At 35.9% G+C, this 12,034-nt stretch overlaps 1 protein-coding gene across 9 annotated transcripts in view; it reads right to left on the bottom strand.

Moving 5' to 3' along the window:
• The window catches only part of LOC124638940 (dual 3',5'-cyclic-AMP and -GMP phosphodiesterase 11), a 201,683-nt gene that overhangs the window by 47,293 nt on the left and 142,356 nt on the right, over positions 1 to 12,034 (bottom strand). For all 9 annotated transcript variants that reach the window (XM_047176110.1, XM_047176113.1, XM_047176115.1 and 6 more), the window contains one exon: positions 10,849 to 10,991. In XM_047176110.1, coding sequence (XP_047032066.1) covers positions 10,849 to 10,991 — 143 coding nt within the window. The remainder of the gene's footprint in view (positions 1 to 10,848; positions 10,992 to 12,034) is intronic.

The raw sequence follows: 12,034 nt of genomic DNA, 5'->3' as shown, positions 1-12,034 counted from the left end.
AGGGCGACAGTTGCAAAGATACAAATGTTCATGAATTTTTTAAGTCTATATTTCTATATAAAACTGTAACGGAACGCAATAACCCATCAAAAATAAGTAAAAATGCATTATAACAGTTTCTCGATTACATCGATCATAATTGCCCTTGACCTTGACAGTGGCCGATGTAATTTGTATCGCGTCTGCGTTTAACATATTCACCAAAGGTCAGTTCTGCCATAAATAAAACAAAATATGCAATAGAACTGGGTACACCAGATATAATATTCATGAATAACAAAAGAAGGATAATCGTCTACATATTTCGCTTGGAAATACATACTGTTTATTTTGGAGAACGGTTTTTGAATGCCCAGATTTTGTTTCACAGAATAACGTTATTCTGTTCTAGTTACAGCACCTTTGAGCAACCTTTGTGCAAGAGAGTCACTTTTGGTTAACAAAAATGGTCGTTTTAAGAATATTGCTCCTCTAAATAGAACTTGTAATGTATAATGTTTATATCGGGTGTGTCGTTCATAATCACATTAAATCAAATCGCATATACTTTATGATATTCTATGGCGAATTGTAAAAAAAAATATCCTTATCCATTCAGTGGTTGTATATACTTATTATCTTATGGTTATGAATCTATATTAATATAATTTAATCTGACTTTGTTTGCTTGAGTGCGCTAACCTTAGGAACCACTGGTCAGATTTGAACGATTCTTTCAGTGTCGTAGACAAATTTTAGGTAAGTAAATAAAAAGCGTGTAAAAACATACAATTATGCCTAAATCAAATAAATTAGTATCATCACATTTAATCCAAGTAATTACATACGGAAGTCATATTACATATAAGTTTGTACCTATGTGATAATATCATAACTACTTATAATGTATCGTTTGACTTCTGTTTCACATTTCCGATTTGCGTCATTTAGATTTCCAGTTTCCACGTGATTAGTTGCAGTAATAAACTACAGCTAGACATTATTCGTGACTTCGTGCGCGTTGTGTTGTAAATAAATCTAATTAGATTTGCCATATAAAATTATATATCAGTACCATCTAATCACTTAAGTTATTTCGGCGGCCCAGTAGGTATATAATCTTATGTCTCCATCTTTAGACTCCACATCAACCCTTCACGATAGTTACAAGGACTTTGAGTTGTAGAACCAGTCTTCAGAATTGTCTGTGACTACTCTTCAAAGACGTAAATAAACCCTTATGAAGTTTTATTTCATAACAAGCTTAGAGCATAACTTCAGCTCAAACCAATTCCCAATAAAAATAGATCGACCTACATCTTTCAAGGACTTTATTAAGTTATATTTTTCCTCGATATAACCTGAAGCTAGCGTGGGATTGAGAAATCGACGGTGCGCTTAAAGATTTTTTCTCCACTTTATTCGATTGCATTTGAATGGGATAAAAATAGTAAACCCGTCATTCGTAGAACGGACGCCAATAATTCAACGACAATTAGTGCCTCCGTTTCGGTGCAACGCTAATTAATTAATCGCAAAACGATTGACCAAAACCACAAATCTGCGAGAACGATCGCACGAATACCTATTGTCCAATAACTTCGGCCCTTCGAAACACGTTGATTCTAACATAAATACGAAAAAACCGTATTGCGTACTGGATTGAAGCCAAAAACTATAACCATGGACGTCAAATTCCGCAGCCGGCTTTGTTCTTCTAAACATTCCGGGCAATTTATGGAATAGAGGAATTAACACATGTTGTGAAAATATAGACGCGTCATGCATGTTCCATTGAGGACCCATTGATTGGAAATGAGAAAACAATTATTTTATTCTGATACAAATTGTACCTTTTATGTTAGGCGATTATCACACTGCCCCGCATGATGCAGCGTAGTGCGTGGATGCGTTTTTTTCCGTTGTATGGAAATATCTCCGTTTGTATGGAAAACACGCATAGTCCAACACACTGAAAATGCATCCACGCGCGTTCATGCGGATCACGCACATACATGCGGAGAAACACGCAACCCCGCGCGTAGGTGCGGGGCGAGACGCAAGGTATGGCACACTGAATCCCGCAATGCCGCGCGTGATTTTGAATGGGCGTGACGTGTATATTTGAAAATGGAACTCGCTGTGCGTGAATTTACAAAACGCACCTACGCGCGTGAGTGCGTGAAAAACCCGCACGATGATGCAGATCTGCACTCCCGCAGGAACGCGCGTAGGTGCGTCGACACGCAAGATGCAGCGTGATGCGGGGCAGTGTGAAGATCACCTTAAACGACCATATCACGTTAGCCAAAAAAGTATCCGTCAACCACAAATAAGTTGGGAAATGGTTTGGCAGATGAAGAACTCAACAAACATTTGAGACAGTCCCTGTGGCCTTCTGTTTTGTAACCGACCTTTGAGAGTAGTTAGTTATCAACGCATATATTTTTTTTATTTATGTAAATTAGAATTTGGTTTGTTTTGTTCCACGTGTTTATTAAAATTCAAGCTCAGTACATCATAATACATAATAGATAAAATTTTCGTCGACGAGTATCATGCCTACAGTGTTTGTTATCATTTTTACGGAGTACGAGGCATCTGATCTTTTTAATAAAAAACTTTTGAGAGCTGAAAAATTATGAGCTACTTTGTTGAAGTCACTCTGGAGAAAACTTACCATGTTAGGAAAAAATGGTTTCAAACTCACGTACCAGTTTCTCTAACAAAATCGAACTAGAATTGCACAAAAGCTGTTTATTGACTGATTGTAGAAACAGATTATTGAATAACAATTATTATAAGCATTTTAGATATTACTTATGTTTCTTATAGTTATATTAGATAGGTAGCTGTTTATTATGCTACTCAAAGTTGAAATCTACCAAATCCTTCACAGAGAATAAGGTTTTCCAGACCACATTTTACAGGCCACAACATTCATTTTATCCTCTAGAAAATAACAATCCGTAATGTTCACGGTCTAGGACTGGATAGATACAGTAATAGCTCAGAGGGATCGGATACCCGCCATTCTATCCCTTTGAACCTCGCAAACTTATTTCCCCAACCGTTCTTTTTTCATCTACTACGACTTGCTTTGTAAATCTTCTGTTAACAAATCGTACACAAATTAATACAAGTTCCCTGAACTACAACTCTGTATAATTCATTTAAATGAAGACCGCTGGGTATATTCCTGTTTCAAAATTTTCCAGCAAAGAATTTCACCCAAAACGTTCAACCGGCAAATATAAAGTAATCAATCTTTAAGATTTATGTGGCTTCGTATAATTTGGAGAGCTTTATTATGTTACAATTTAATTAGTCTTCAAATATATTTAATAGAAGAAATATTTTTAAGACAAAGCTGGCTGGTACGTCGCTTTATCTAAAACTAAACTAGAATCTCAGCGACCGGACATATTCCCGAGCGCTCGGCCACTTCCGAAGCCCCGCATTTAACGACTATGCGCAAGATCTTAAATATTCACTGGCAGATATTGCTTGAATGGCCACTAAATTGCCATACGAATAACTACAAAATCTTGTTCGACTTTTACTGCCTTTGTGCATCGCTTCATAAAGCGACAAAGGTCAGGAACACGTTAACTGCATAAGAAAAATGTAAAAGTCATACGCAGTTCGCATTTCAGAATTAACCACCCGTAACGTTGTTATTGGTTTGTTTTTAGTTGTTCTTATATTTTCTTTCTGTTCTACAATATAGTTTAAGTTAAAGTTTAAGTTTAAATATTACCTTTCGCTGGTCTCGAAATAGCACCAACAATCAACGGGTTTCGTCAAGCATCGGAAACGTTAAATCTCCGCTGTCAAAATAAATTGCTCCAAGTTGCCGACGCCTCTCCAAGGGTCTATGAAAACAAAGGCTAGCGGCTTGTCGCGTGACAGCCAGTTATATCAGGGATGTTAGAGTTGTCCGCTCCGGGAACTCACTGGGGAATCGGCCAACCACTTTGTTCACGAACCGAGAAGGAACAAATGTAACGCCGAGACTGTAACTGCAACTGAGATATGACGGCAGATGTAAACGGTTGGGGAAATGTGCGCTTAGAGCAGTGGTATGTTGTATTCATTGGCTTTGAAAGTTTTAGTGTTGCTTGCTTGTATTCGCTGGCGATTCGAGCTGTTTATAATACGGGTTTTATTGATGAAGTCTTGTTGTGATTTACCTGAACCAGGATTTTGGTAACAGTTATTGTTTAGGGCATAAATAACCAGATGTCATTAAAGTTCCATCAACAATAACCCAGTTACGCAGATTTAGCTCAATACACAGACTGGCAAAACCTCCATTACACATCCTTAATTAACAATACAAAATTTCGGTAAAATCAAACAACAGTTCGGCATACAATGACTAATACCTGACAATATGAAGTCAGTCTGACCGTATAACAGTTGGGTAACCTTAATTGCATCCTAAGCGAGGCTCCGTCATCACTTAAGGCGCTGAATGCCTAAATTGGCTTGTCTCAAAAAAAGTATTGCCCAAATCTATGCAGTTTTTGAAGGCGAAAAAAATACAGACTAATCTTGAACATATTTCTGAGAACCCTGTTAATTTCAAAATACGTTCTCGGAAAGTTTTCTCGACACAAAAAAAAATTGAAATCTTAACTCTTAAAATGATCTTCTAACAAAAAAATCCGTATTACTTATCAACCTACATTGATAAAATTTGTAACATTATCGAGTCCATATGTAAATACAGAACTTGGTTAATTTTTATTTTTGACTACCCAACTCATTTTAGAGCTATTAATTTATGTATATGTGTGTTACGAACGTTACGAACGTCGCGTCAACAGGCTTCTCTAAGAGAGAGAAAGAGAGTTTTGGGTGCTGTCAGCCTCTTAAGTTAACAGTTATTTGTGCAACTCGTGTACGTGGAAATACAACGTGTAATATGGCACGTGGATTAAAGGATCGCCTCTGCTGGACTTGTAAAACAAAATTAGTTTGTAACCAAGATGTAGTTGCATTGCAAAAATATGTTTTAGTTGGTAATGTTCAAACTAGTGACTCGTGTACAAACCGGAGCCTTATTCGTAAATTAATTAATGTAAAATCAAATTGTGGGGTAGTTTTTAAGTTTTTTTACCAAGTGTTTTTTTATAGAGTACTAGCTTCTGCCTGCGGCTTCACCCACGTCCCGGATGGTGGAGAAAACCATCCTAAATCCTTCTCTCGGATCTAAGCTTCCTCCCCTCTAATTTTTAGCTTAAACGGTTCAGCCATTCTTGAGTTATAAAATGTGTAACTAACACGACTTTGTTTTATATATGAAGATTACCTCTTTGTGACAAAATAAGCATTCAAAAAGAAGAACCATAAATTGTTGTAATATAGTAAAAAATCTAAGTTGTTTAAGCCTTTAATCAATTCTTTGTACCCATTCACGTAGGCGTCCAGAAATAGTTTGTCTTTCCGTGAAAAATTCTTAACTCACTCAGACGTGGCATTGAATGTTTCCACTTTTTGCGTTCAACGAATATGGAAGAAGGATTTCATGAAAACGCCCACGACAATACCCACGTAAAAGAAGTATGAACGTTTTAAAAAAAATCTGTCTGTAAATAGAAATGTTATTTTTAACTTCTAACAGTGCAGGATATTTACTAGTTAAAAAGAACAAAGTTATTTCTCGCCAACTAATTACAATTCCAAAAAGCTTCTTTCCCTGATTAAAATAATAATGAAAAGTAACATAATTATATTTATGTTTTCATTAAGGACAAATTTCCATCTGATATGCTAATAGGCGCATGTTATTTGAGCCTGAGGCGACTATTATTCCTCCGTGGAACATGGTAAATAATTCGCTCCCGACTTTGTAATGTTAATGAAAACCACGATCTTTAATTAAAACTTTCTACGTTACTTATTTGTCGGCGTTTACAATTAGAAGGCCCGCTAGTTTATTTTTATCTAGCTTCCGCACGCGGCTTCGCCCGCGTCATGTTCGGTTATATCGCGTTTCCAAGAGAACTCTTCAAAAGTCGTTGATAAAAACTATCCTATGTTCTTTCTCAAGGTCAACTCTATCCCTGTACCATATTTCATTAAAATCAGTTCAGTGGTATAGACACGAGATCAGACAGAAAGACAGCCAGACAGACAGAGTTACTTTGGCATTTATAATATTAGTAGGGATGGTGAGCAGCGAAGTTGCGGTGTTGCTCGTGAAAATATATTTTACGGACAGGGGCGAAGTTTAAAAGCCCCTTTTACGTCACAGAGGGCTTTTTGGGAGGTATTAGCTTGTGACACGTTTCCGCTATCTTTCCACCTTTTTCATGAACCCTGCCAAACTGAGGTACGTTTAATTTCCTAGCGGTGACAATGACAGGTTAATTTTTAAGTATGAAAGACAGCATTTTTAATGGAATATAGGCAGTCTATATTTTCTTTAAGTATGTCATGAAGAATTTAAACATTCTTTCAAGTGCTCTTGTGTTACGATTCGCATATTGCAGGTATACGCCTGGGTGCACTGCGTAAAAGTCGTATATCTATGAACTCGAACTCGACACTAATGAGATAAAAGATGCTACAAATAACTTATGGCCTTGCTTTGTAAAAATATCCCTTGCTTTGTAAAAAAAATAGCAAGCATTACACAAAAAATAGACTAAAATAGACTGTAATAAAATTATTATTTCTTTACAATTAAGTAAAAACCCTTTGCTCTAAAATGAAACCATGTTAACCCAAATGAGGGGTATGTCCTATTTATGTATTACGTATCAAAGAAAACAAGGCTTTTATAGCCAGTATTAATTCTGGAATCGAGGACGTATTGCGCCTAGAGAACGGTAATTCACATTAACTCAACCTCCCACGGGGGTATGATATATCTTTCCAGTAGATAACCACTATGTGGGCCGTTCCCTGTATCAGGCACTCGAGTGTAATTATATGGCTTTTAATTACTGCTAGGTATACGTGTAGTAGGTCTTCTAGAACATACGTTTTAGGTGTCCCTAATAATTGAGAATTAATTTTCGGCGGCTAAATAGGTAATGGGTATGGGAACTGAAGCAAGTTGGCTATGAACTTGTGGGCAACATACAACAAGAAACATAACCCTATATCACTGACATTTACAATATAGTGAAGAATAATTTTCTGGATTGCCTCGGCTGGAAGTATAAGCCTACTTCAGCAAAAACGATACACTTTACAAACCCATTTACACTATCAGTGCTCATGAAAATAAACTAGTGAAATATTCCACAGTATTCCGCAATTAATAGTCATATCATCAAATAAACTATTTCACTAAAATATTTGAACTTTCGTCAGGAATACAACGCATAAACAAAATTTTGATATACACAGTCGGAACTATGAACCGTAATTTCTAAGTTATAACAGGGGACACAACTAAGTTGAGATCCAGTTAAAACTAACACACAACTTTGGAAATGATCAACTCTTTTTTACCCGAAATATGTGGTCTGAAAATATGTAAGGTTTTTGCTCTCTTAACTAGAACTGTAAATATTAATATTTTTTGATTTTATTATTTCAAAAAGTCCTGTACTGAAATTTTACACAGAAAAGATTTCGGTTTTTATATGTATAGAACAAATATTTTATCTACATTTACAACCAGATTTCTCTGTGGAATATACCAAGAATTAACAATATGTGCTTTCACTATTATTGACTCTTTTTTTAATATATTAAATTTTTCTGCACACATAAAAATTACAGTTAACGACTGGCTTTTTGACGCAAATTATTTTCTGCTCTTTAATTTCTGCGACGTATAAAATGTCGGACTTTAAATAAAATAAAAGGAATAGAAAAAAACTGTTGGAACCACAGCGGTCTCTAATGGCAAGGCACCTTTGCTGCGAGCTTCCAAATGAATTTCCATGCGAAATTCCATTTTAGTGAAACCTCAAAGGGGTTAGAGCCGTTGAAACTCAAGAGAAAAAATTATACGAATGTACAAACCGGGGAAAAACGGTGAAAATATTTTATGAACGCTTTTGTATAAATACGCAGGGGGGATGTATATGCCATGCGTCGGGTATGTAGCCTTTTTGACTTTTTTAAACCCACACGCGCTAACTTAGATGAGAATATAAATGTAAAAGTTCAAGTTAGTAATGAAAGTAGATGAACTCCTAAAAAAAAATTACTATACCAACCAACGTCTAATGCGAACACTAGCACAAGGAATGAACTATTGCAAAATGTAAAACAGACGTAAATCCGAAAAGTAGACTTTACCATTACCACGACCAAATCCAGGACTCAAGTAACTACATGAAACCGATCAAATACCTCAAAATCTAAGCTCAAGATGTATACAAATGCCAGTCTAAGTGATCCAGTCATCTCCAACAATAACACAAGATATTCCATAATCAATACAGAACACATTGCCAATAAATAATGCATTGTATTCTCGTTGTTATGAACTTTGTCAATATGTTAAGTGCATCCGCTGGTTGCAGCCACGTCGAATACAAACTAGCACAAAATTGTGTTAGCTCCCAGACCAATATGGTTTATGCAAATGGTTACTATTTGACACAACTATGCTCGGTCACGATATTAATTTAACTTTCAGACAGCTGGCAATTCTTTTAGCCAAGTCTTTGTTTCAAAAACTATGTGAGAACATGCAATTTTAAAATTCTATTCCAAAGTGGTAGCTAAGAAAAGATACTTTGAAATTACGAAAGTTTTAGCATTAGTCTTCGGAGATCAAAGCTTCATGATTTTATTAAAAGTTCGAAAATTTGCTAAATTGAAAAATAATATATTAATTTATCATCGAGTCAAGTTTTTGATACTGAAAACTGGCAATCATCTTAAGTTATGAACTTCTAAAATACTTGCATGAAACTTTATTTTCAAAATTCAAAATTGCCCAAAAACTCACTTCTCATTAGCATAATCGCAATTTACGGAATACAAAAACCGGTATTAAGTCTTCGGTCCTTGCATTTTGCACTCGACAGTCCGGCAGTCGAAGGTTCAATCACTGAAGGTCGTTGACGGGAGATACCGTCGTGCTATTAATTTTCGTAATTAAATTTGACCCTTCAGACGAAGCGATTTTCACTTTAAACGTCTAGACGTAATTATCTCTTAAACAGTTTCCTTGCAATTTCATTACCTTTGGAAAAACTCGTTTTTACAACCACGAGAAGACAGCAATTAGAGTTACCATTTCTACCTTCTAATTTATGTCCATGAACAGAACGCAATAGAGCTAAATGTAGAAAGACTGATTTGAAAGATGGTATTCTCAAATTGTGTGGGCACAACCGCACAAGTAATCCTGGCACTGAAATCAGAGCAAGGCGCAGCAGAATAATAGTCTCGAAGAATGCAGACTTTTATACAAATTGTTCAACGAAGAATGAAAACGCAAATTAGGTACATATTTAAATGAGACGTGATAAATATTTCAAAGTTTAAAGTCTGAGTGCAGCAAAGAAAGAGCAAATTCATACATGACGAGTGCACACTTATGATAATTTCGAGAGTGGTTATAAAGGGGAATGCATTCAGGGAAAGTTTGATGAACGTCTAGACTTGAGACAAGTGATGTTTTTATTACTCGAAGAAGAATAAAACCATTTCAGATTTTATAACCATCTATTCTTCATTAGAAGGGGTTTCATTAGCCATGAATCACGATGCTCATAAAAGTCTACAGACAGTAAAATGCACTGACGGACGGAAATACAGCTGTTGTATGTCTAGAAAGCCGTGATCAAATACACTCGTATATTTCTAGATTCATGGAAGTGTCCATGACGGGGGACTGCGGCCAAATTACTCTTTCTTTTTCGTTGACGTCGCTTTTCATACATAGAAGAGAGACGGATATATCAAGTTGAAACGTCTGTAGAATTACACTGGCATCCATCTGAACACTGCAGTAGCACAAACTCGTTCTTGGAGCTATAAATTCTGATTACGAACGGGTGACTTGCATTCAAGTGCAAATTCTCATTTTGTTTTTCTACTTCTTATTGGAGGTCTTTTTGAGACCATTGTGGTACGCCTTGTAATCAATTGTGTTCGAACTAATTAGTAAAACCTTTGTTTTTCTAGTTAATGCAATAAGTTCAAGCGTTTTTCTTAAACAAGCGTATTAACCACATATAGAGGTATATGTAGTATATACATACATATACTACATATTTGGACTGTGTGTATGGGTAATATTGCCAAAATTAATTTGTTTACTAACATTTCGACTTTGAGTGCTTTCCTGAAGCCCAAAAGACGCGCAGTTTATTCGAAACGTCAATCCATCGTTCCCATTGGCTATTCCTGTCTAAATGGCCAGGTAGGCGACGGCCTTCACTTTGCGATCAGAAAGCAAAACTCGACATCTCTAGAGTCTCTAGGGACTGTCAACCTAGCCAAAACTACTCGTACATGTAGGAAGTATTCTAACCCAAAGGGATTCCATAACATAGCTTTTTATTTCCAAGAAAAATACCTGCCGATAGAGAGAATATAATATAAAAAAAAGCAAATACAAAAAGAAAAGAAAATTACATTTAAATAAAGATGGCTGAGTTGACTTTTGTTCGTAACCTAATATTGGTAAACAAAATTTCTAGAAGTACTGTCAAATATTTGATAAGTAAAGTCTATAAGCTTGGACTACAAATGATTGAGTAACTTTTAACAATTGATAGGATAACTGTTATTCTAGTTTTTTTAACAAGTCAAGTCCTTTTCAAATAAATGATCAAGAAATAAAATACGGGTATCATACCTGTCTCGTAACTATTTTGTCTCTAAACTTACTCGTCACAAGAGAATCACGACAATTACAAAAAAACTGAATTCTGTACTAACCTGCCATTTTGTGGATTGGGTGACGCTCTCTCTCCTTGCACCAAAAACAGCGACCCTCGATCGGCATCCAGCAGTATTGATACATTTTGTAGAATCTTATGACACAGCACCCGAACTTCTAGCTCGTTGCATATGTCTTTGACCTAGGACAAAAGAAAAAGGAACAGATTAAAACAAGTTATACAAAAATATATACGTAACAATGATGAAAATCCTCTATTCGTTTTTAGGAAAAATTTACAGTGCGAATAGGTTTAGATGATCCTTATAAAATGCTATATTACGTCGCTTTCAAACTTAATATAACTTCGGTTCGTTTATAGGGAACTATGCTTTGCCAGAAGTAACTAGACCCAGCTAATTCTATAAACCAACAACTTATACAGTGAACTTTCCTCTTGGATTCGTACCAGGATAAAAGTCAAATAAAACTAGTGAAACAAGTTTAAAGTGCAAACCCAGTTTTCATATCAATGAATAAAACAACACGAACTACCGGGATTTAGAGCATACAATTTTGGAATACAACTACTGCAAAAGTCAGTTGAAAACTTTATCTGGGACATTAGAATGGAGACAGATCAGTCTTTTGTGGAGCCAGTAAAATACATTAAAGTAGAAGAGTTCTATAAACTTTGTTCTTTAATAGGCTTTATTTGAGTTTCCGATCACTGTTAAAGTTTGGCTGTAAGCCTAATATGTTGTTAACAAAACAGGCGGAACGAATTCCCAAGACTTGCCGTGTAGGAATGGAAGTGAGTACAATAGACAAACGAGTATCGAGAGAATAAAAGTATCGGATAACTTTTTGGCATTCCCTGGAAAGAACAATAAGAAAGAATAAAAATAAAAAGAAGCAAATAAAACTCTCAAAAACGGAATACTCACAGCTACGAACCATTAATAATAAGAGTGACGATTTGCCTGTTACACAAATCACTCGTAAAACTGATAACGACCCCAGAACACATTTCAGTATCAACTTCCTCAATAGAACCAACAACACTAACAAGTTTTGTCACAGAACTTTCCTGCAGCCGAGTGCCATAAAATGGATCAAAGTTTTGTCGAGACCGTCTGACCGATGTCAAGATGCAATGGATGGATGTCAACAAACTCTGTCCCCTCACATAACACGCCAACTCGAAGGTTACATTAAAACTAGATGTCGAACATATGATTTCCG

This window comes from Helicoverpa zea, chromosome 18 (genome assembly GCF_022581195.2).
Source record: "Helicoverpa zea isolate HzStark_Cry1AcR chromosome 18, ilHelZeax1.1, whole genome shotgun sequence".
In the NCBI taxonomy this organism is placed as follows: Eukaryota; Metazoa; Arthropoda; class Insecta; order Lepidoptera; family Noctuidae; genus Helicoverpa; species Helicoverpa zea.
This window is presented reverse-complemented; position numbering and strand designations above follow the sequence as displayed.